This window comes from Lemur catta, chromosome 3 (genome assembly GCF_020740605.2).
Source record: "Lemur catta isolate mLemCat1 chromosome 3, mLemCat1.pri, whole genome shotgun sequence".
NCBI lineage: Eukaryota > Metazoa > Chordata > Mammalia > Primates > Lemuridae > Lemur > Lemur catta.
Window position 1 is genome coordinate 46,169,751 of NC_059130.1, and position 26,981 is coordinate 46,196,731.

Genomic DNA, 26,981 nt, shown 5'->3' on the forward strand with positions numbered 1-26,981 from the left:
TAGTAAAGGCTTGGGCTGAGCCCAATATCACTATAGGTAAATTATGTATACTTTTTTAGGGTGCTAGAATATCTATTCCTCCATAATAAGTTTTATAGAACATTTACCATGTATTGTTTTAAATGCTTGACATGTTGATTAGGATTATTAATCTATAATTACTGTTCACATTTTACAGGCACAGAAAAGTTAAGAAACTTGTCCATGGTCATATGGATAGTAAGTGATAGAGCCCCAGGATATCAACCAAAACAGCCCGGAGTTGAGATCTACTACTCTTGACTTTTTTAGTATTCTGTATGTCTGTATTCTTTTTTTTTTTGAGACAGAGTCTCACTCTGTCACCCAGGCTAGAGTGCTGTGGCGTCAGCCTAGCTCACAGCAACCTCAAACTCCTGGGTTCAAGCAATCCTTTTGCCTCAGCCTCCCGAGTAGCTGGGACTACAGGCATGTGCCACCATGCCCGGCTAATTTTTTTCTATATATATTTTTAGCTGTCCAGACGGGGGTTTCTTCCTAACTTATGTCACCTGGATACCAGCTCCCTCTATTACCTTGTCTTCCTGTTTAACTGCTGTGAATTGAGATCAGGGACACAGAGGAGAGAACAGTAAAGGAGAAAGATGAGGCCATCAGCTATGAACTTTATAAACTTCTCATCTGCCCTTACCGTAAATCTGAATCTGTCTTCCCTCTAGCCTTAGAAAGTGACTTGTAAGATGAGGTTCTCTTCCTGTCCAAGACATAACTCCACGTAAATGTGTTTTGTAAAACCCCTTCTTCTCCCTTCTTTGGAAATGTATCAGTTTTTCTTTCTTTTTTTATTTTTTTAGTTTTTTATTTCAGCTTATTATGGGGGTACAAAAGTTCAGGTTATAGATATTGCCCATGTCTTGCCCATCCCCCCGAGTCAGAGCTTCAAGCGTGACCATTCCCCAGACAGTGCGCATCGCACTCATCATGTAGTTATGCCCCCATCCCCTCCCCCCACCCTCTTTCTTCTTTATGTTCAACCTGTATTAACGTCCTTCTCCCCTCATCCTGAAACCATATTTAAACATTGTCCATTCTCTTAAACCTCTTTCCCTATAGTTATTATTCTGTCTCTATCTTTTCTTTGTCCAAAACTTTGTGAAAAAGCATGCCTTTACTGTTTCCACTTCCACTCAGGTCTCAGATCCCTGCAGGCTCACTTCCATTCCTTGAGAATATTTCTCTATTTTTTGAACATTTCTTTACTAGCCAAGAACTTTGGGTAATGGTTTTGAATCATTATGTGTTTTACCTCTTTTGATGTGGTTAACCATTCTTTGAAACTGACTTTCTTGTTTTTATTCCTACTTTTCCATTCTTCTCACTCCCCCTTTTAAACTCATTATTTCTCTTTTCCTTTTTTAAATGTAGTATTTTTAAAGATTTTGTCCTCGCATTTGTTTCCTTATACTGCTTTGAGCCTCTACTCTTTTGCTTTTTGACTAGGTAATCCATTAAACAGTTTGAAATTTAAAAGGTACTAAAAGATATATATATATATATATATATATATATGTCAAAAGATTTCTATCCCAATTTTTCTTCCTGGAGGAAGTTATTACTAATTTCCTGTATGTCCTTCCAGAAATACCTGAAAATAATTTTAATTTTACCCTGTTTTTCATATAGAAAAACTGCCAACTTAGAGCACGAATGAATTTTTTTTTGTTTTTTTTGAGACAGGGTCTCGCTCTGTTGCGCAGGCTAGAGTGTGGTGGCATCATCATAGCTCACTGCATCCTCAAACTGCTGGGCTCAAGTGATCCTTCTGCCTCAGCCTCCCAGAGTGCTGGGATTACAGGTGTGAGCCACTGTGCTCAGCCAAAGAATGAATTTTGAATTTTACCTTAAGTTTTCATGAATGAGAGATGATTAGGGCTGAGGTTGTAAAAAAATTAGCTAATCAGTCATTGGATATATATATATATGATGCAAATTTAAAATCATTTGTTAAATTGTACTGTTTGTTTTTTATTTTCCATCTCTGATCACTGAGTAGGCTTGATGCTCCTGTAGTACATTTGATGTGGTAGTTAATTTCCCACTAGACAGTGTGCTCTTCAAGGGCAGAGGCTATGTATGTCTTAGTCATCATTGTCTTCCAATATTGGGCACAGAGTTCAGCACAGAAGACGTGAGTAAGAAATATTTTTATGGTGATTGAGTGAACGAATAAATAAGTGGGTAAATTAAAAAATAATGTAGTACCAGTCTCTTACTGGTTTTGCTATCTCTTCCCTTTTTTAACACATTAACTGCCATGTGAGTTGTATTTAACTCTCTCTAGTTTTGAGCCCAGGGCCTTGTGAAGCATATGTAACTCACATGTCTCTTTACTTTGGGAGCCACGTGGTGTCAGGCAACTCATGCTGCCATGCTGTAGTGTACATGTTACATGATATATGGCCCCCTGGGCAAAACCCTGCAGTTGTTTCTTGAAAATCTTTCTTGTTGATGTTCTTATTGATACAATTAATATTGACAATTTAATTGCATATAACTCACAGAAAACAATAAAAAATAACAAATTTTTCATTAATTAGAAAGGATTGTTTTGTTTTGAAAGCTTTTATTCTATTTTCATGATAAAACACTGTGGCCCCAAGGAAAAAAATTTTTTTTCTAGTGGCAGTCAGTGTGTTAAACATTGTTATTTCAAGAGGATCAGCTGTTTGATTATATTGGGATATTTGAGTGTGTGAATAAACATTCTGTTGTCTCAGTTAGTGAAATATTTCTTAGGATAAATGTTAAGTACAGAGTGATGCATGATAGAAGTCTTGAAGAGAAAATGGGTTTTATTGTTTCTGTTAAATCGTTGATAAGGTAGGTATGGGATAGCATTGCTACTAGCATTTAAACTAGTAGCCTGTAACTTCTTGGTTTTTTCTAAGGAATGTTAGAAATTTAGAAAAAGCCATAGTTTCCTTTAGTTTCCAGTAAACATTCATGTGTCCTCTTAGATATGTGAATATAAATGTTCTGCAACTATTAAGTTTTCCGGGTTCATAAAATCAAAGTAAAACATAAAAATTAGTGATTAAGGAAAAAGTACATGGTAAAAGTGAAAATAAAGAGATTCATCTATAAAAACATTGTCATTGGGGACTTCTGGAACATTTCTCTTAAGGTATGAAGAGAAAGGAAGGGATCTTTTTCATATTTTAGGAACAGATTCTGTTTAAGTATTAGGAGATAATTATTAGAGTTAGAACTATATAGCATTTATCTTTGGACGCTTAATCATTTGTTCATTTACCCATTTGTTTGACAAATGTTATTGAGTGTCAGATATTCTGCCAGGACAGCAATCTTTATAACTTTTAACACTTCACACAAACTTCTCAATATATAAGAAACCATATTATTTATCTATGCATCCATTTTTACTCCATTTCAATTATACATTACTCCACAGGAAATCAGTTGGAAGATTCATGATCTTGCATAATAGCCTGTAACCACTACCACATGACCACCAGCTTACTAAGTCACTCTCTGCTGGATTTTTTGTCTAAAGTTGAACTGCAGGGGATTAATTCAAAAGCAGTTATGTGGAAACTTCCTATGGATTTAAAAGTCAGTTCTTTCCCCTGCAACTCTGCCTTTTTAGCAATAACTAGGGAATACAGTTTTTAATTAGTTTTTTCTGCATTTAAGTAAGAATGTTCACTGGTTCTGTAAATAGCTAAATAGCTAAATCTTAATTTTCTATTATTTCTCATTGGTGTTACTTTTTATTTTAGCTGAGATACCACACAGTTTTTCGTAGAAAATTTACTAAAATCTAAACTACCATATTTCTTTATAATTATTGTTTAATATATTTATTCTGTATTATATCATGTTTCTAAAGTGGGACTCATGAATACATATTCTCTGTTCATCCTACAATGTTCTTCCCAGTCTATCAGAACCATATTTAGAGATACATTTAAAATGCAAAAAAGCCTCAGATGTTAAGAGGTCTGTCTCCTTTGGGATATTAAGATAGCCCCAAAGACAGAGTTTTAATTGCAATATGATGTAGGGTGCTAGTATTGAGTGAACTATATTGGATGGTTGCCAAGATTTGTACCAGACAAAGATTACACCCAAAGATTGTTGTGTATGTGTATTGATATGGTCACCTGCTGTCTCTTGTTTTGATCTTGGACTTGAATCTGTAGGAAGAGTTTTATGGAAGAAAATTGATTCTTGCTGATAGAGAAGAAGTGGAACAAGAAGCAGATAATATTTTAAAGGATGCTGATATCAGTGATGTTGCATTCCTTGTGGTGGGTGATCCATTTGGGTAAGTCAAAGCAAATATTTTGAGTTTTTAATTCATTTACTTTTTTTTAATCAGCAAGAATTATTCTATTACATTTAAAATTTTTACCTGCCAGGTCTTGACGAGGGACTCTGTTTATCTAAGCTCTGTCTAAAATTTCATAGCTTAAACTTTCATTACCTTTGAGATTAATGAGGAAAATCTGTTTGGTAAATACATCATCAGAGGTATCATGGCATTATCAGGTGTCAACTATAAAGTTTGTATCATTGCTTCTGCTGTTTTTTTAGAAGGTCATGTGGGGCAGCAAATGTCTTAATTAGTATATCATTATCAAATATCTCATTATATTATCAAAAGTCATGCCTGTCATTTGCTTAAGATAATTACAAGCATATTTGGCTTCCTTTCTCCTAGGCTTTCCCCCCCTTTTTAAGCATCTAATATTTGACAGGACCGCTGTCACTTTTTTGCCCTGAATTTGTCATTTATCAAGCCTCTGATTTCAATTTCTTATATCCATTGGGAGCTCTATTCTTTCTCATTACCAAGAAGATGGGCATCTACTTGCCTAGTCAAGCATCATCAATCTCTTATGTAAAGCCAAATAGAAGAGTTCTTTGTCTACAGCTGGTGACCCAAGATTTATGTCACAGATTTAAGGAACATAAGGACAATTAAATCACTATGAGCCCACCACCAAAAATGTTTTTCAAAAGAATGGAGTTACATGAGCATGTGTCTGTCAAAAAGAAAATAATTTATATCAATTTATATGAATTATATGAATATTTATATCAATTATATGAATTTATATGAATATGAGGTGCCAGAGATTGTGTATCTTTATTATACTTGATTGCAAATGACAGTGGGTAATCATACACATTTTAAAATATTTAAATAGTTTGTTTTAGCCTTTGACATTGTTTCCTGTAAACTTAGGGCTTTCTTAAAATTAGCTGTACCTATCTTCTTTTTTTTTAGTAGCCATAGAATAATAAAATAAAATAAGGGTAATGAAAAATCCCGTATAGAAAATGTCTTGTAACTCTTATAGGATTTTCTCATGAAGACAGTGACTACTACTGCATAAAACCCATGATTTCTACAGTGAGACCTCCCCCCACCAAACTCCTGAACTTTATGGTACTGCAATTCTTACAGTCACTTAGATGAGCAATCTCAGAGTTGCTTTTGATTTTCATGGCATCCACTCATTTACAATGTCCAATGAACAACAAAAGTGCTATTCAAAGTGAGGTTTGCAGACTGGTGCTGACCCACAAACTATTACCAGTCCATGATGAGATAAATACAGAAATGGAGTTAGCATTTAGAAACTTTTGTAGCCATTTTAAAAAGTATAATTTATGTCTGCTGAATATAAAAATAAAAATTGGGGGCGTGGGTTTTATGTTATTTTATATTTTATTTTTCTAATATAGTCATGTATCACTTAACAAAGGGGATACACTGAGAAATGCATTGGTAGGTGATTTTGTCATTGTGTGAACATTATAGAATGTACTTACACAAACTGAGATGGTGTAGCCTACTACATACTTAGAGTGTCTGGTATAGCCTGTAGCTCCTAGTCTACAAACCTGTACGGTATGTTACTATACTGAATACTGCAGGCAATTGTAACACAATGGAAAGTATTTATGTATCTAAATATATCTAAACATAGAAAGGGTATGGTAAAAATATGATATTATAATGTTATAGAACCACCATAATATATGTGGTCTCTCCTTGACCAAAATGTCATTATGTAGCACATAACTGTAGTTCATTTTTATTGCATTTTATGAAACTATTGTTCTGTGACAATTTAGAACCCCAAAGATTGTCTTTTCACCATAGTTTGAGAAGCACTGCCATTGACTTCTATTTTATCAACTTTTTCACGTCCCTTTATTCCTTTCCACTCTAGTTGCCACTATTCTACCTAATCGTTTGGAAACTTCACCTGGGCTCATACATGAGAACTTTATTATCTCCACCAGTAGCCAGACATTAAAAGTACCAGCCAACTTGCCCTTCTACGCATGTGCTGCCACTCTTGTACTAAAGCCCACATCATGCTAACCAGTTTGCCCCTCCTTAATCATCATGATTTCTCTCCTTCCTGCCTTTGTTGAAACTGCTTCCTTCATTTCTGATGCCCTCTGACCTATCTCTGACTGAAGAAGCTTTCCCATCTTTCAAAACTCAGCTCAAATAATCACATTCTCTGTGATGTGTTCCCTAATTACCCCAACCTGAAGTTATATATCCACTTAACTGCTGACATGTAGCATTCATGTTAGTTTTCATATAAAAACCTCACAACGTATTTTTTATAACTGTGTACATCTACTCTTTCCTTAGATTTATAGGTTATCCTTCACATTTATCTCCCTAGCTTTCTTCACAGTATGTGGCATACTGTACATACTAATTAAATATTCATTGAAGGAGTTTCTGGGTTTTTTTGCCTAAGGTCAAAAAAGAAAGACCACACATATCTTGAACTGACATTTATCCGTCCAATAAATATCTTTTGAACACCTGTCCTGTGCAAGGAACTTCTACATGTTGGATGGTAAAACACATGGGTTTATAGTTTAGTGGGAAGGCCAAGAGTAATCAAAGAAAAAAAATTAAGTTTTGATAGGGCTATAAAGGAAAAAAAAAGGAAACAACAGAAAGAGACTTCTTATTGTAGGGTCATATGGAAAAGCTTTTCTGTGGAGGTGATATTTAAGTAAGTATTTGAAGAATGAAAAGGAATAGCAGAAGGGAAGAACATTCTAAGCAGAAGGAAGATCAAGAATGTGTTCAAGAAACTGAAAGGCCAGGGTGGCTGGGGCAGGGTGAGTGAGAGAGAAAAGATGAGAAGAAGGTGTTACAGAGGTAGGCAGGAGCCAGACCACGTAAGGCCTTGGATGGACTGGGAATTTTACTTGAAATACAGTGGTAAACCTTTGGAGGATTTGAAGCAGTAAAAATCACAATCAGATTAACATGATTAAAACAGTCACTCTAAATGCTTGAGTGAATGGATTTTAGGGGGAGGTAAGAGTGTCTCTGATGGAAGAGAGAAAAGGACAGTCTGGAATGTATTTAGAAGGAAAAATGCTGGGATGGATGTGGTAGATGAGGAAAAGGAAAGAAGTAAATCTGACTTCCAGATTTTTAGTTCTATAATGCAGTAGTTGATGGTGCCACTTGAAAACCAGCAGAGAACAGGATTTGAGGAAGCAAGAATTGGTTCTAGAAATGTGTTGAATTTAAGATGTCAGATAGTCAGTTAGATAGCTGCTGCTGGAGCTTAGGGGATGGGGCATCCTAAAGATGTAGCTTTTGAAGTCATAAATATGGAGATGGTATTTAAAGCAGGAAGAACAGATAAAGTCACTTTAGGAGAGAAGAATAGGATGAGAAGAGGGCCTAGGACCAAGCCCTAGGAAACTTTGGCATTTCATAGTCTATCTAGAGCTAGAGGGGAAGGAAAAAATGAGAGTATGTAGTCACAGAAGCCAAAAAAAGAGACCATTTCAAAAAGGAAAGACTGGCCAACTTTGATACAGTGCTGAGAGTTTGAGCATAAGGTGAGGATGGAAAATGTGCATGAATTTAAAAGTACCATGTTTGGAGTTCATCAGTGGTGGCTTTATGGAGGAGTTGGTAGGTGAGTTGAGTCTAGATAGGGTTTAACGAGTGGAGATTATGGGGTGGGTCAAGAGGAAGGGGAAGGGAAAATTCCATGTAAATGAAAAAAACTGAGGCTCAGAGAAAGTGCCTTGGTTAGTTACTGCTCTGCTCAAAAACATTCAGTGACCTTTCATGACCTTAAATCTTGAAGTTTTTGTGCTTTTTCCTCCAGCTACTCTTTGTGACTGCTATTAGCAAATTGTACAACTTTCCATTTCATAAGTGTTTTGTAATATTCTTACACCATGTCCTTGCTCATGCTGCTTCTTTAAAACAGACTGTTTTTCCCAGTTTCTAATTAGTAACATGTAATTTTACTAATTATAAAATTAGGACCCAGCTCAGATTTTACTCCTATTTTATTCAGGAGTAAGTGCTATTTTATTTATTTATTTTTTTAAACTCTTTGGCAATTAATTTGCTCTATCTCAGTGACTCATATATAACCCTGTATTTATTTTCAGGTTTTAGAAATATTTACTGTACTTCAGTTATTTATTTACCACTGGATTACTATTGGGATGTAGTGCTTAGAAATAGGATGATGGGGAATGAGTAATTTTAATTGGGCCTTGAAGAATTAGAATTTGAATGGATTAAATAGAGAAACCAGGAAAGGAATATTGAATGAAACAAGGCACTGAAATTCTTTTCTACATATGACGAAAAAAAGTCCCTTGTTTAATTTTAAGCCCCTTTCTACTGAATAAAACATATTAAATAAAAGGAAAAATTGTTCGGGATGCTCAATCTTAAATTTCTTTTTTCCTTAAATTTTTAAAAATACACATAACACAAAACTTTACATTTTAACCATTTTAAGTGTACAGTTCAATGGCATTAAGGACGTTAACATTGTTGTACAACCATCGCCACTATCCATCTCTAGCAATCATAAGTTCTTTAAGAAGATAATTAAAGGTCATGGTAAAGTAAGTTGATGTAGTGCTCATCTTTGCCTTTTTATACTTGCTATTGAAAGGAATGTGGAAATTAATCACATAAAGAACATGAATGACTATAAATAAATACTACACCAATAGCTCTGACTCAATCATTGTGAGAGTTGATAGTCTCAAACATTCTATTCCTAAATCTCCCAAAAAGTTTGTCAAATGAACTCTTTCTAATGATAGTTCTGTTTTGTTATTCCATATTCCATTCTGTATCTTAATATGCTCTTTAACTATATGTATTGTTATAAATGAACCACATAATTTTTATCCCAACATTGTGTACCTTTTCATCAGTGGCATATGCATACAAAAAATATGCCTTTTTTTTTTTTTTTTTACCTGTGCCCTAACATAGGGCATTTGATTGCTTCCATTCCATGTAATGTGTTTAAACAACTCTTGACACCTAATAACTGTCCAGTGAATGTCAGCATTATTATCATTAGGCCACTTTTATCTCCTATAAAGCCTATCATTAGGCTTTATAAAGTCTCTATGTATAAATTAATGTATATAATCCCTTCTGCCTCTTCCACTTCTTCATTCCCTCATTTGAGATTGTTTTCTCATGGTAGATTCTGCAAAATAGGTTTTAAGATACAAAAAACAAAAGGTGTGGACATGGACATTTTCTAGTATAAAGCATATTGTCAAATTATTTTTCAAAAGGTTAGCACCAATTTATACTGTTTCCAGTAGTTCATGAGAACATCATTTTCACTGTATCATTCCAAATGTCAGTGCATTTTGGGGCCACCATTAATATCTTAGTCAAATATGATATTATATCTGCAAACTGATGTTATTATAAAATAAAATTTAAAACAAACCTACCTAGTCATACATTTAAATTGGTCACCTTTATATACTTGATTTTATTGATTCTATGAAAAAATTTTTGGATCTCCTTTTTTGAAATTGCCTTTAGAATAATTCCAAGTAACAAGCACGTTATTAATTAAGACAAGTTTGTTACTTTTTCTGGGCATATGTACATATACATATAAACACATGATTTTGGTTTGAGCCACATTCCTAGAAATAGCAAATTTGTGTATGTATGTGATGATTTTAAATGACCTTGTTGATAGAGATATAATTTTAAACCACTTTTTCTTTTTCCTCATCTATTTAAATAGCTTGCCAAGTAACTAATTCAGTTTTCATTATTCTTAATGTTAAATAGCAAGAATCTGTTGAAAGTGATATGAAAAACATTCTTTATAATTGGCATTCATGTTATTTTTTAAAAGCTCGCTCTAGATCAGTTTAATGATTATTTTTCACACTAGTTTTTATTTTATGTATATGATTGAAAACAGACTTCCCTGGTGTATATTTGTTAATCTGAATCTGACTGCCTCATGGGCTGAGAGCCCTTGATCTTCCTGCTTGGTATGCCTTGATCGTTGACAAGTTCTGCTTGTTCATATGTAATTTCTCAAACATGCAAATGTTGCTTTACCCAGTAGGGCCTGAAATTTTTCTAAGAGGGAAAAAGGCCTTTAAAAGGAGGTTGTAAATTGATATGGCATTACATTTCACAGTATCCATATTTATATACATTTTCTTTCTACCCCAGTCTACTTAATTATAGTCATGAGATTTATCTCAAAAAAGGAAAGGCACCAGGCAGAATATGCATACACACACACACACACACACACACACAAATCATGCACAGTAACCAATGGAAACAGTTATAAATAAAATGACTGTTAGATGTAAAATCCAATTAGGATTATATCAAGTAGAACTCTCATATAAAGACTGAAAGAATGACAGGCTATGGAAATTTCTGTACAGTCATACCTTGTTTTGTTACACTCTATTATGCCTCACAGATATTGCATTCTTTATAAATCAAAGGTTTATGGCAACCTTGTGTTAAGCAAGCCTATCTGTGCCATTTTTCCAACAGCATGTTCTCACTGTGTGTCTCTGTGTCATGTTTTGGTAATTCTTTCAGTATTTTGAACTTTTTCATTATTATTACATCTGTTATGGTGATCTGTGATAAGTGATCTTTGATGTTACTATTGTAATTATTTTGGGGTACTAAGAACTGAATGCATACAAGATGGTGAACTTAATTGACAAATGTTTGTGTTCTGACTGCTCCAACTGGCCATTCCCCGACTTGCTTCCTCTTCTCAGGCTTCCATGTTCCCTGAGACACAGCAATATTGAAATTAAGCCAATTAGTAATCTTACAATGGCCTTGAAGTGTTCCAGTAAAAGGAAGAATTGCACATATCTCACTTTACATCAAAATCTAAAAATGATTAAGCATAGTGAGAAAGGCATGCTGAAAGCCCAAACAGGCTAACAGCTAGGCCTCTTGTGCCAAATGATTAGCCAAGTTGCGACTGTAAAGGAAAAGTTCTTGAAGAAAATTAAAAATGCTACACCAGTGAACACACAAATGATAAGAAAGCATAACAGCCTTATGCTGATAGGGAGAAAGTTTTAGGGATCTGGATAGAAGATAAAACCAGCCACAACATTCCCTTAAGCCAAAGCCTAAAACAGAGTAAGGCCTTAACTCTCTTTAATTCTGCGAAGGCTGAGGGAGGTAAGGAAGCTACAAAAGAAAAGTTTGAAGCTAGTAGGTCAATTTGGGAGGTTTAAGGAAAAACGTCTTCATAACATAAAAGTGCAAGCTGTAGGTAGCAGCAAATCCTCATGCAGAGGCTGCAGCAAGTTATCCAGAAGATCTAGCTAAGATCACTGATGAAGATGGCTACACAACAGCAGATTTTCAATGCAGATGAAACAGCTTTACATTGGAAGAAGATGTCATCTAGGACTTTCATAGAAGATAATTCCTGGCTTCAAAGGACAGGCTGACTCTCTTGTTAGGGGCTAATGCAGCTGGTAACTTAAGTTGAAGCCAGTAAAAAATCCTAGGGCACTAAAGAATTATGCTAAATCTCTGCTTTATAAATGGAACAAAAAAGCCTAGATAACAGGACATCTATTTATAGCATGGTTTACTGAATATTTTAAGCCCACTGTTGAGACGTATTGCTCAGGAAAAAAAGATTCCTTTCAAAATATTACTGTGCATTAACAATATACCTAGTCACTGAAGAGTTTTGATGGAGATTGTAAGATTATTTGCGTTTATGCCTGTTGAGATGTATTGCTCAGGAAAAAAAGATTCCTTTCAAAATATTACTGTGCATTAACAATATACCTAGTCACCCAAGAGTTTTGATGAAGATTGTAAGATTATTTGCTTTTATGCCTGCTAACACAACATCCATTTTGGGATGGGATCAAGGAGTAATTCTGACCTTCAAGTCTTATTATTTAAGAAATACATTTTATGAAGCTATAGCTGCCATAGGTAGTGATTCTTCTAATGAATCTGGACAAAATAAATTGAAAACATTCTGGAAAGTATTCACCATTCTAGATACCATTAAGAAGATTTGTGATTCACGGGAGAAGGTCAAAATATTAACATTAACAGGAGTTTGGAAGATGTTGATTCCAACCCTCATGGTTGACTTTGAGGGTTTAAGACTTCAATGGAGGAAGTAACTGCAGATGTGGTGGAAATAGCAAGAGGACTAGAATTAGAAATGGAACCTAAAGATGCGGGTGAATTGCTGCAATCTCATGATAAAACGTTGACAGACAAGGAGTTGCTTCTTATGGATGAGCAAAGAAAATGGTTTCTTGAGATGAAATCTACTGGTAAAGATGCTGCGAACATTGTTGAAATGACAATAAAGGATTTAGAATATTCCATAAACTTAGTTGATAAAGCAGTGGCAGGGTTTGAGAGGCTCAACTCCAATTTTGAAAGAAATTGTAGGGGTAAAATGCTGTCATTTTACAGCATTGGGTGCTACAAAAAAGTCTTGCACGAAAGGAAGAGTCAGTTGATGCAGCAAACTTCATTATTATTTTAGTTTAAGAAAAATACTTGAGAGGCTTAGGTGGGAGGATTGCTTGAGCCCAAAAGCTTGAGTCTAGCCTGGGAAACAGCAAGACTCCTTCTGAAAAAAAAAAAAAAAAAAGAAATTGCCAGCTACTCCAGTACTCCAACCTTCAGCACCTACCACCCTGACCAATCAGCAGCCATCAGCACAGAGGCAAGGCTCTCTGGCAGCAAAAGGATTATGACTATCTCAAGGCTCAGATGACTAACTCAAGGTTCAGATGATTGTTAGCATTTTTTAGCAATAAAGCATTTTTGAATTAAGGAATATTCATTGTCTTTTTAGAATTGATACTGTTACACCTTTAATAGGCTACAGCATGGTGTAAATATAACTTTAAATGCACTGGGAAACCAAAAAATTAGTGTGGCTCGCTTTATTTTGATATTCACTTTGTTTTGATATTGGCTTTATTGTGGTGCTTTGGAACTGAACCTGCAATATCTATGAGGTGTGTCTGTATATTCTGTCTTGATACAAAAACAAAACCTTCAGAATATAGTGGAAATAAAGAAGTAAGGTTTAGTTCCATAATTTAGAACTCTAGAGCAGTAATTAATTGTTGCTTGAGTTAAGTTGCTGAGCTTATATTCCCACAGATGTTTTTTTCAGGTATTAATAGGACATCGAGCAAGTCAATGTGTTTTTTTCCAGCAGCTGTCAAGGCTGCTTTAAGAGTGATGTAGTTGCAGTTTAAAATTGTGAGGGGCATGTGTAGTGTTAACATTTTCTTGCTAAAAAGCTCAGGTGAAAGCCTTATGCAGGCATCTAGAATTTGAAAAAATATAGCACTCTTGACTCTTTGATTACCTTGAACTCATAGAATACTACGGCTTTACTGTATTAAAAAGTCAGTGTTGTTTCCTTTAATCCAACCTGTTCTTTTCTCCCTGCAGGGCTACAACACACAGTGATCTTGTTCTGAGAGCGACAAAGCAGGGAATCCCTTATCGTGTTATTCACAATGCTTCCATAATGAATGCTGTAGGCTGCTGTGGTTTACAGGTAAATTTTTTAATGGAATTAAGCAAAAATGTTTTATTTTTCTAAAAAGTGCAAGTAGATTTTATTGTATTCTTTTTTTTTTTGCTTCTACTTGAAGAGAAATATTGTATTTCATGAATTAGAAAACATGCTATTATTTGATACTAGACTATTTAGTATATACTAACGTTTTATACTAGATTTTCCTGTAATTTAGGGGGTTGTTCCCTCTCATTGGAATAGGCCATTTAGATTTAGCTAATGATTTTAATCTTATATCCAACTTTTACATACATAAAAGGAAAATATAAGCTAATTAAGTTGGCTAAATAGTCCCAAAACCTTTTTACATTATTCCAAATGATTTACTCGCATCATTGAGGTCATGTTTTTCCACACAGTATTGTTTTCTGTGCCATAGAGAGCAATGTGATTCTGCATTTCTTAAAAAAATCAGTAAAGTGATGTTAGACTTTTAAGCCAGCTTTGCAATTATTGATGTGTAAAGTTAGTTATTTTTATCTACAATGATCTTGGTTCTGAGGAGTTAAAAGAGTGTTCCATACTTGTTTCCAAGATTTTCTTCCAAGCTGCGGATGTTCATTTTCCAAGTTTGATGTTTATGTTCTGATGTTCACACATGCATAATCTATGACAACTATGACTGCTTCATGGCCAACAGTGGTTTTAAGATTTCAGTGATTGTTAAGACACATTCCTATTTCAGATATATTAAAATAGGAATATAATGTGCACCTTAGAATCTACTAAATAAAATATTCGCCAGTATGTCTTCCTGAAATACATAATTTAAAAATAGATACTTACAAGAAGATACCTGAGCATCAGGCATCGGTGCTATGTGTATAGCTTTAAAGGAGTCTATATTTTCTCCTTGACCTGGGAAGAATAGCTCAATTTAATTGACTAATACTGGCCATTCATCTCACAATATTGCCTGTGGTTGTAAAGACCAGAGAAAAAGTATAAATGATTCACCTTTCAGCTTTCACAACTTGCTCTTGGTTATTATGTTTAAATTGGCATAGAATTTTGTAATTTTTTTGTCTAATGTGCATACTTAAAATTTGCCAGTTCAAGTCTTTTTTTACAGTTTAAAACCCCTCTGAACATTTCTGTGTTGGAGTAAGTTGAATACTGTTCATAGCACTATAAAATGTTAGTGCTACAAGGAATGCTAGGGATGGAGAAAATGATTCCAAAGTGTCCCCAAGGTCATTTGGATAGGTAGTAGCAAAAATGGAGTTAAAACTCTTGATTCTTAGTCTGGTAATCTTTGCTTTAGAAATTGCTACCTTTTAAGAATTGATTATTGCTAGAAGGAAGGAAAAAAGAGGGGAATAAATTATCATGTGATAGATAAAGATATATAAACCTTAAGGTAATGGAACATACATCCTTTTCATATTTCACATAGTTTTATGTCTTGTGAGGAAAATTAACTAGCCCTTTCTTCATCCTATTTTGCTCTTAATTGTAACTATTTTTATTTAAAATTGTTTTGCTTTCTTTTAAGCATAAAAATAAAACACATCCCATGTAAATCTGTTAAATAGACCTGCTAGAACTAAACATAGGTAACCCTATCCTTCTGATCCTCCACCCTGATAGATAAAGTTTAATTTTTCTTGTATCTAAAATGGATGAAGGTATTTGAGAGGGAATCTACTGTGACATTTGGCAGTCTCCATATAAGCCCCTAAGGTTACATCCACATTTAATATATTTTTCAAAAGATTTAACTTTCTTACCATTGTATATGGGATTTCTGTAAGCAGCCACAGATCATTTTTACCCTATCTTAGTTTTATTATCTAATCTAGATGTGAAATGACTTACTAGTGTGAAAAACAGGAAGTACCTTTCTAGGTTCTGTCTTGTTTCTTGATGAAATTTCTATGAACATATATTTCTATACCACCCAAATTCATCATATTCCAAGAGAAAGGAGTAATTATTAATCCATGTTGTATAGTTTTCTAATGTAAAAGGCATTTAAAAATAGTTACATGCATAGCACACTTAAATTGTAAAATAAGTGTATAGATATCCTCTATAAGGCAAACACTTTTGCAAAGTCCCCTTCCTTATAATAGCTGACCTTTTTCTCTTTACTATTTGGTCTAGTATTTATGGAAGAAACAAAATCTATACTAGTGGTTCTCAGACTGTAGCATTCAACAAAATCACCTGGAGTGGTTGGAAGACAGATTGCTGGGTCTTACCCTTAGAGTTTCTGAGATAGTAGATCTAGGATGGGTCTGAGAATTTACATTTCTAACAAATTTTCAGGTGATGCTGAAGCTGCTGGTACAGGTACCACACTTTGAGAAGCACAAACTTAGACACATAAAAATCTTAGAAAGTGAAAGAACTGTAGTATCTTTCTTTTAGCATGGCAGGATTGGAAGACTAGATTTTAATTTTCAGAACACACTTGCTAAATGTAGAATGTTAGCAGATTATCTTATCATGCCCTCTTGCACAATTTTTAAGAAGGGAAGTAGGCACTACTTTTGAAAGGCATTCTGTCATCTCTGTGAAAGAGCTTTCCCATGAGTTCAAAAGCACCCATCAAATTGCTGAACAGAAGTACTACTTTAGATGCTGTGACAGACAGGAGTAGTATATGCTTTCTAACCTCTTTGCTTTAGTAGTATGAAATTCCTAACCTAGAAATGGCCCAAACTTTTAAACTATCAGTTTATCAACTCTTTTGTACCATGGTGTTGTTTTCTAAAGAAACAGCATGAAGAGTTCAGAATCAACCATTGAATATTTTTAATGAACTTTGTCTTATAGTATATTAGCCAACAGAAAATTCTTGTTTATTAGTATTAATGAATGGTAAATAGTTGCATAACCATTTAGTACTTCATATGTATATAATATACACACACACATTTAGCCTGTTGATGTGCATTCTGTTACAGGCATACCACAAATTAAAATTTATTTATTTTTATTTTTATTTTTATTTTTTGAGACAGAATCTCACTCTGTTGCCCAGGCTAGAGTGCCGTGGCATCAGCCTAGCTCACAGCAACCTCAAACTCCTGGGCTCAAGCAATCCCCTTGCCTCAGTCTCCCAAGCAGCTGGGACTACAGGGATGTGCCACCATGCCCAGCTAATTTTATACATATATTTTTAGTTGTCCTTATAATTTCTTTCTATTTTTAGTAGAGACGGGGTCTCACTCTTGCTCAGGCTGATCTCGAACTCCTGAGCTCAAACGATCCACCCGCCTCAGCCTCCCAGAGTGCTAGGATTGCAGGTGTGAGCCACCGTGCCCAGCCCATAAATTAAAATTTATTACCACAAACACCATATTCATTATGAAAATTTTCCTTGTAAAATGGCAAGCTTATTAGAGACTTCCAAGTTAGACATCTGTAAGGGGAATAGTGATCCATTCATTCAACAAATACTATTTACCTACTTACTGTTTGCTTACTAAATACCTTTGGATACAGTGATAAACTTGACCAATAAGATCCCTGCTCTCAAAGAGCTTCTATTTTAGTAGGAAGAAGGGACAATAATAAATAAAAAGATAATTGTCAGATAGTGGGAAGTATAAAACATTCAAGTAGACTGATATGTTAGAGAGTGACTAGGTTGCTACTGAGATTGGGGGAGGTATCTCTAAGAAGTTGACATTTAAGATTAGGTATGAATAAAGAAGGGACTAGCATATTCCAGTCAGAGGGAACAGTTAGTACAAAGGCCCTAGAGTGAGATTGAGCTTGGCTTGTTAAAGGAACCAAAGAAAGGCTTGTTGGATTGCAGCAGGGAATGGGAAGAGTGACCTGAGGTTGGATAGGTGGGTAGGGGCTAGATCACTGGGCTCTCTAATTCAACATTAGGAGTTTGGATTTTATTCTAAGTGACATATATTGCCATTGGAGGGGTTTAAGCAGTAGAAATACTTAATCCAATAAATTTTTAAAAAGATATCTCTGGTTGGTATGTGGAGATTGAATAACTGCCAGGCAAGATTGGAATTGAGGAAATCAATTAGGAGGCTAATTATATACAGTCATTTACAGGAGAGATGATGGTGGCTTGTGCTGCATAGAGGAAGTGGGGTGTAAAAGAAGATCAAAGAAGTGGACCTATAAGAGCAGTTTCTAATAAGAAAATTGAGATTTGGAGAGATGTAGAGAGCCATTTTTCCCTTACTGATAATCCTAGGAAAGGAAATGGGCTCTATATGCTAATGGGTCCTCTCCCACCATCTCCACTACCAGTTATTATGATCCTTGCCCTCAAAGACTTGTCTGTGGGGCTAAACTGTTCTATTACCATTGCTTAATTGGCTTCCTGTTTTGGTTGGTTCTATTAACTTACCATTGTCAGAGGAGTTACCTACTGTCACTAAGAACCCTGTGCCAGTCTTTCTGTGGTTTCAGGACCATGATTAATCATAGAATTGATTATGTAGAAGCATATGATTAGGTTTATCTGACTCCTAGACTCTTGAGGGTATGTATGTTGCCCTGAAGTCTCTACTATTGTCTTGTGAAGAGTCAATAGTTATGACATAGATGTTAAGTACATGTATGTTATGTGAAAGAAGCCAGACATGGAAGACTATATATTTTATGATTCCATTTATATGAAATGTCCCCAAAAGGCCTATTTACAGAGACAGGAAGTAATTCGTGGTTGCCTAGGGCTGGGCATTAAAGGGATTAACTATAAATGGACATAAGGGGTCTTATTGGGGTGATGAAAATGTTCTAAAACTGAGTATAATGATGGTTACAGAGCTTGGTAAATTTACTAAAAATCATTGAATTGTACACTTAAATTGGGTGAATGTTATGGTATGTAAATTATAACTAATTCTAACCAAGTGGTTACAAAAATGAATTACAAGAAGTTTGCTAGATGAGCAAGAGGACAGATGTTCCCAACAGAGAGAAAAGTAGTTAAAGGAGAGAGTCATGGAAACATTTTGGGGGATTTGTGTTATGTTACAGAAACACATACACACATGCACAAATGCATGCTTACATACTACAGAAACCTTGGCTGTCTACTGTGTTAGTTAACACAAGACTTATATATGTTGCATCAAAATTGACTGACTATTGGGTAGAATTGGTAGGGGAAAAATATAATGGAAAAGATTTACAGTTTAACTACAAATGAAAAGGTCTTGGTTTTACTTTTTGTCCAGGCAGTAACTAAGGAATCATCTAACTTCTCTGAATCTTAAGGTCCTTAACTATAAGTGTATGTGGTAAGGATGTGGAGGAAAGTTGAACAAGGTCATTGGTTTTCAAACTTCACCGTGATTTATGAAGATGCTTCAGGGATTCTGCTGATGATGAAGTAATGACATAACACCAAACAATGAAGATGTAAATCATGTAGGAGCCCAGCCATTATCTTTAACTCCATTGATGTTTTACTTAAGAGTTTATTTGGAAAAAAGATTTGGCACTAAAATGTATGAAAATTACTAAACGAGATAAGCTCTAATATCCTATAGATTTGGAAGCTCTAAAAAGCTGGCCTGGTTTCCAACATTTGGCAAAGATTACCTTGACCAAGATACATTAGGTACTCAAATTCTTATTGAGTAAATTTTAGGATTTTTCACAATTAAAATATTTGTTACAAACACGTAGACTTCAAAATCGTGTTATTTTAAATTCCTAAGTAACAGATATTTTTAATACTTGTATTATTTAGTATTTTACACGTGTTCTTAATGAAGGAGAGGTATTTATTTGTCTAGAACCAGGCAAGTTGGTTGTGTTTAGACTTCCTGATAACGAAAATTTGCTGAATAAATTGCTGATAAGTCTTAACAAATCAGGGATTTTTCTCAATACACAAAAGACAGGAAGAATAAAGTCTTTCTTTTCTTGAATTCTTTGAGTTTAACATTTCTGCGGAAGCACTTAGGAGCTTAGTCATATAGGATCAGAATTGCATCCATTTTGCATTGTCCCCGCTTTAGAAGAACTGGTTAAAAAAATAATATTTTTCCTTGGTAATAAATGACTTATATTCTCATAGAAAATTAGGAAAATACAACGAATATAAAGAAGAAACTAAAAAGCATTTGTATTCCTACCACCTAGTGGTATCCACAGTTACAATTTTAGTATATTTTCTTTCAGTCTTCTTATTCAACATTTAGTATGTGTACATTTACTTGACTCTATAGGCCAAAGAAAAATTAGAAGAAATTACAAAATTCTGAAATACTTATTTTTGTGGTATTGATCATTTTTATTAATCATTTGTGTGATATAATATCTTAATTTTTTAATCAAAATTGGGTGACTGAAATGGTTTTGAGACATTTTAAAGGACGGATAAATGAGATAGTTCCATGAAACTGGGTAGCAATGATTTCTGGATAAAAGCTGTGTTATCAGTTGTGGCTGACTTCAGGAAAAAGATTGTATAATTTTCTCATCATTATGAAATGCTTCCACTTTCTCTGGCTATTGCATGAGTGACCTTGACTATTGCTATATGTTCTCTGTTTATATAATACATTTCTACTTTGGAAAAATATTACTTTCAAAAAGTAACAGCTCATTTCCTTTCTATTTTTCATACCATAACACTCATCATGATAATCAGCATTGTTGACCTTGTAGTAGCTCTTATTGTTAGTTTTCAGAAGCATTGGTTGGTTTCACTGTTGTCCAGGGACTAATGTAGAAATAATAAAACCCAGCTTAGTACAAAGAACACTAAACTAGGTAATAAGGACATCAGAGCTCTATGTTGTTCAGTAACCTTAGAAGCACCCATCTAAGCTCTTTCTGTTCTTTTAGTCACTTAGGAACTATTTTGGACCACCTGCTAAATTGTGGACATATTAAAAAAATTTTTCCCTTGCTTTCCATTTCCATTTTTTACTGTTTCTAATCACTTTTAATATTCGCCTTACCATCATTCTTTTCTACTTCGTAGTTTTCTTTTTCTTTTCTTTTCTTTTTTTTTTTTTTTCTGAGGCAAAGTCTTGCTCTGTTGCCCCAGCTAGAATGTAGTGGCATCATTACAGCTCACTGCACCCTCAAATTCCTGGCCTCAAGCAATCCTTCCACCTCGGCCTTCCAGAGTGCTAAGATTACAGGACTGAGCCACCACACCCGGCCCACTTCACAGTTTTCTTTTTAAATTTTAGATCTGATTATGCCATTCTTCTAAACAAACAACTCTGATAAATCTGCATCCTTTCCAGAATGTTCAGTTATGTGTATGTGTTTATGTTTTCACCATATGAACTCCTTGATTTACTCATCTGCACCTCTTCCATTGCACTGTATTGCAGTGCTGTGCACATAATCAGTATGCAGCAAATATTTGCTGAGTTGGATTTCTTATTTGTTTATTTTCTCCCCCAATCCCCACCCCAGAGTTGGACCTTATCTTTGAAATTATATGCTTTAAATTGTAATTTTTTAATTTAATTCACAAATGGATTCTGTCATTTATGTGTAAGGATATAAATCTTATAGCTCTTCTGTCTACATAGCCATTCAGCTTTACCTGTTTACCTAGGGTGTGGCCATGTGCGTAATCTTTCTTAGTGTCAGCAAAAATCAGTGCTATGTTAATGTTAAGCAAAACGCATGTGGGAATAAAAACAACAACAACAAAAAACCCAACCTCAATACCAGTATTCTCTATAGGAGAGAGAATTAGTCACTCTTTTTTTTTTTTTTTGAGACAGAGTCTCGCTTTGTTGCCCAGGCTAGAATGAGTGCCGTGGCGTCAGCCTAGCTCACAGCAACCTCAAACTCCTGGGCTTAAGCGATCCTACTGCCTCAGCCTCCCGAGTAGCTGGGATGACAGGCATGCGCCACCATACCCGGCTAATTTTTTTTTTTTCTACATATAATTTTAGTTGGCCAGATCATTTCTTTCTATTTTTAGTAGAGATGGGGTCTCGCTCTTGCTCAGGCTGGGCTCGAACTCCTGACCTCAAGCGATTCACCTGCCTCGGCCTCCCAGAGTGCTAGGATTACAGGCATGAGCCACTGCGCCCGGCCAGTCACTCTTGATTATGTGGTTTTGTGGTATATTTTTTTTGACAATTCTGCTGGCTCAGCTTTTTTTCACCTCACAGATTTAACTGATTTGATTTAGAATATACGTATACATGATATTTGTGGGGCTTAATAGAGTTTTTAAGTTTAATTTTCCAATTTTTCCCTGTCTATATAAAACATTTCTTAATTTAACAGATTTTTAAACAAATATTTTTATTTGTAGTATAAAATAACAAAGACATTAAAACATGAAGTGGATTTTTATAAAGCATCTATGCTTCTGAAAGGAAGGAAATATTGGTAGTGTTAGGATGAATTAGGAGACTGTTAAGGTCATTCAGGCAAGTGATGTTGAGGGCTCAAACTAAGGTGATAGGAAAAGAAATAGTCAGTTTCTACATAAATTATACAGCTGTAATTGACAGGAATTGGCACTTGGCAAGATTGGCAAGATGCTAGGAATTAGAGACACATGTTAGAGGCAAATCAGGTATAGTTGGCTATTTCTAGATAATTGTTTAATGCCATTTTAAACATTGCTCAAGACTTCCCATCTCTGTTACTTTGTTCATACTATCTCATTTTTCTACTGTGTTCAACTTCCCAGTCTCAATCTTATCTATCTTTTAAGGTCTGATCTATATCTTACCTCTTCAGAAGTGCTGTCAGTTGCTTGCTAAGTGGGAGAAATGTTGAACTCTTAAAAATACTAGAGTCTATCTCTCATATCTGGTATGAGATTATTACTACCTAATACTATTTGCCTTTCTTGTGCATCTTTCACTCTAACTAGATAGTGCCTTATACATAATGAACAGATGGTTTTGACTTGAGGTTTGTTTTTTTTTTAATTTGTCTTCAATGTATTAAGTTTATCAAGTTTAGTAAACTGCTTTCTGTATATGTTACTCCAGGTTAAAATTAAAAAGGCCTGTATTTGCCTACTGTTTCTTAGAAAACTGCTATTTTTGTAGTCTTTAAATGTGATTTGTAGCAGTCATGATTTAGGGAAAAATGATCCCAGCATAAAAGGCTTACATTATAGGACAACTCAACACATAGGCTTCTGCAACTTCAGTTCTCATCATTGTATGATTTTGTTCCAGTTCCAGTTTCTTTTTATAGTTTACTGGTAAGTCCTGGTGAAACACAAAGCACTGATTCTTGTGTTCTTTGAAGTACTAACAACTAAATAGTGAAACTGTTTGCTTAATGTTCCAGGATTCATTGAAGAAGTTTGTACCACAGCCACAGGAGTGGTTACAGTTTATAAATCAAGGTCCTATAAAGTAGTACTTGCATGAGGTTTTCCATAACCACCCAAATTAGACAATTCAAAGGCACTTTTTACACAGAATTCTGCAGTTAGTGTTTATATGTGATGAGCATCTCAATTCTCTTTTAAATGGTCTATCACTTTCTTTTTGAATGAAGAACTTAGCTATTTACTTCCATTGACTATTTCTGTGACTCTTAAAATAGTTAAGACCTATTTAAAGTATTTGTATGTAATTATATATATAATTTTCTTTAGCTTTGTTTTCCCTTGAAGTTTTTTCATTGAATATTACTAATATTTCAAAATTTGATCAGGGATGTGAATAATCCTTTTCAGAATATAAATAGTTGAACTTATCAGAATTAAATCATAAGTGTAGTTTCAAAAATTCAGTAATATTTTTGAGTTCATTGCAATAACAAAAAGCAGTTGGATTATAGCAGGACACAGCATTTTAGAACATCTTCATGTCATTGTTATAAACATTATCATTATTAGATCATCAAATTTCTAACATTTACTGAATCTTTACTGTGTGTAAGGGACCACTAGGCACTCTGCATACTTCGTAGCATTTCATTCTTAAAAACCACATTTTATGTTTATAGTTATTATACCCATTTTGCAGAAGGGTTCCTGCCGAGGATCAGGAAGTTTACTTGACTTGTGCATGGTCACCCAAATAGTAAGAACCAATGCCATGACTTCAGAGCCTTTGCCTGCTATATGAAGTATGAGTGAGACTATACAATCTGTGAGGGCCAGAGCTGTGTTTTGCTTATCACTTTAAACCTGTGTCTAACATAATACCTGGCACATAGTAGATGATCTATAATAAATATTTATTGGGTAAATTTGCCTCTCATAGAACAATTATATTAAATAATATTAATGACAACCCCTCAGCAGGGCCAGGGCCATTCCTAATAGCTTTGCACAGAGTGAATGTATTCCAGGAATCCCACATTGGAGTTTGAAATACATTTTTCACAGAGAAAACTTGTTACATGTGATGCTGAATACTTGGAGTTACATGGGTCTTTGTACACTGACCTGTGAATTTGATTGCTACTGAATAGCATGGCTTCTAGGAGAGAATATGTTTTTAGACAGCTTTCAAATGAACTCTGGGAATAAAGCCCATTGGTTAGTAAGTTGGAGGCTGTGGCTTATGAGGAACATGATTAACCTTCCCTTTAGAACTCAAGGTCACCGTTATGAGTATCAGTTATAGTTTATAGGACCTCAGTATATACAAGCAAAGAAATGTTGAGCTTTTTTAAGGAAGTAGAGGTGAAGGACCCTGAATGCCCCACCTTCTCTGTTTCCTTCCTGTCTGCCTTCCCCTCACCTCTTGCAGCAGCCTCTGAAACTGGTTTGAGAAGCCTTAGGCTACTGGAAGCAGAGGATGATGAATCCTGGCTCCAGTTTCTTCATTTTCAAATGGAGAACCCAAGGTTTACAAAAGTTAGGTGACTTCCTGAAGTCACACAGCTATTTTAGGCACACAGTTAATTTGTGGCAGAGGACTAGATGTGGTTTTCAGAGTCTAGTGCTTTTCAACTCTATTATAAATTCTTTCAAGCACTGTTTAAATTGAAAAATTAAATCTTTACATAACAACTTTTTAATGATGTTTTATGTTAAGTCTTTGAAAATAAATACCCTTTGCACAGTGCCTACGGAAGAGCTAATATTAGCATATTACTTAACAGTCTGAATAACTTTTTATATGCTATTTGATCCTCACAACCCTAGGGGTAGGAAGGGGACAGTATTTTATTACTATTCCTGTTTTAGAGAGAAAGACTTAGAGTAATGTCACACAACTAACAAGTTGCAAAGCCAAATTCAAAACTAGATTTGCTCAGCAGAAGATTTTGGAGTTAGACTTACTTAAGTCAGCCTGGATCAGAGAAGTAAGCTTCTTGGTTGTAGTGGTGGTGAAGTGGAGTAGGCAGGGGAGAAAGGAAGAGGGTTGGGAAAAAGCCCTCATTGAACTCCAGTGAGGGAACAAATAGAATCTTGCTAAATTAAGAGAGTATATGTGTGGAGCAATGGCTGGAGTAAGTATACACTTCTTGCATTTTATTGAGGTGGTGTGATGGAAAGGAGCATTCTCTCAGACCTAGGTTTCAGTATTTTTTTTATTAATTAGTTGGATTAATATAACTTTAGTTGATCTTTCTAAGCCTTTGGTGGTTTCATCTGTAAAATGAGAATAATATTAACCTTGTGAACCTACTCTGACTGCTCAGAAGTCTTATTCTTTTCCTTTTTCTTTTCTTTTTTGCTTACTTCTGGGTTCTTGGTATTTTGGTATTTTTAGCAACTATATAGCTAAATTATGAATTTGTTACATATGTTCCTATACAGAATGCAGAAATACTAGAAGCTTACTACTGAAAGGGACATCAGAAAGACACCACCTACTGTGAACTAAAGATAACTTTTGTCACTTTTTTTGTGTCAGATTTGATCCCCAGTTCATATCAAATCTTGTTCTCACTTTTTGTTTTTGGTTGCAAAGGATTAAATTCACTGCTTTCCTATGAGATCGTAGTTAGTGAATTGTCCCATCATTAATTAATGGTTTTTTTTTTTTTCCTAGTTGTATAAGTTTGGAGAGACAGTTTCTATTGTTTTTTGGACAGACACTTGGAGACCAGAAAGCTTCTTTGACAAAGTGAAGAAGAACAGACAAAATGACATGCACACATTATGCTTACTAGGTAAGGGTTTTAGAGTTTTCTTAAAGTCATAATGTAGAATCATCATATTGTTCTCATTTTGATTTTGTGTTAAGGTGAAAACTGTTCTATTGTAACTAGCTAGAGGTAGGAAAGGACACTGTCTAGCCATTCTATGCTTGCCACAATCTTTGCCATATTCTCAGGGAGACATACATCTTCTGCCTCAAGTACTACATGGCTGTTCCTGCATACATGCCATAATTCATGCTGCTCCTCCTTATGCCCTAATATATCCTCTTCAATCTCCCATATCTTACCCATGTGTCCATGAAGGCCCTCTTCTTGTCACTTTACTGTGATTCAACAGACTTGCATTGAATATTTATTCTTACCAAGCACCACCCTGCTTCTTCCTAGGGATATTCTTTGAATACTGCAGTATTGATGCTATCAGAATCATGGAATGATAGACCTGAAAGAGACTCTGGAGATCATCTTATTGAGGTCTTTTTTACAGGTGAAGTTGAGGCCCAGGATATTGAATCATTTTCCCAATGTCATCCAGCTAATTGGTGACAGAACTGGTAGAATCAGATAACCTGTCGTTCACCACTCTTTTCACTGTACTATCCCATCCAAATTCTGTTTTCTATTTAGTGTAGAAAGAGCTGAGAGCACTGTCTTTGAATACCAAGATAATGATACTGAGCTTCAGAAGGGCATGGGGTTTGCTTTCCAGCTGATGCACTGCAATTGCACTGATTCACATTCGCTAGTCAGCTCTATTCTACTAGTATATGTTGTAGAAAACAATGTTGGTAGCAAAGCTTTAATCTGTGATTGATGAACAGAACACAGCTAACTGACATCTTTGATAACTTTGAAATGATACTTATATGTGGAGTCAGGAGGCAAAATCCCAGCGCTACTACTTACTAGCTAGAGAATATTGTGAACATTCCTTAACCTTTGCCTTCATATTCTTCAAATAGGAATAATCCCTCCTGCCTCATGGAGTTGTTTAGAGCAGTACTTCTCAATCTGTTTGTGGTAAAGGAC

The 26,981-nt window shown here is 35.0% G+C and overlaps 1 protein-coding gene across 1 annotated transcript in view; it reads left to right on the forward strand.

Annotated features, from left to right (window-relative positions):
- Nucleotides 1–26,981, forward strand: part of DPH5 (diphthamide biosynthesis 5) — a 38,207-nt gene that overhangs the window by 1,898 nt on the left and 9,328 nt on the right. The window contains exons 3-5 of the mRNA XM_045547432.1: nucleotides 4,203–4,327; nucleotides 13,814–13,922; nucleotides 25,841–25,961. Coding sequence (XP_045403388.1) covers nucleotides 4,203–4,327; nucleotides 13,814–13,922; nucleotides 25,841–25,961 — 355 coding nt within the window. The remainder of the gene's footprint in view (nucleotides 1–4,202; nucleotides 4,328–13,813; nucleotides 13,923–25,840; nucleotides 25,962–26,981) is intronic.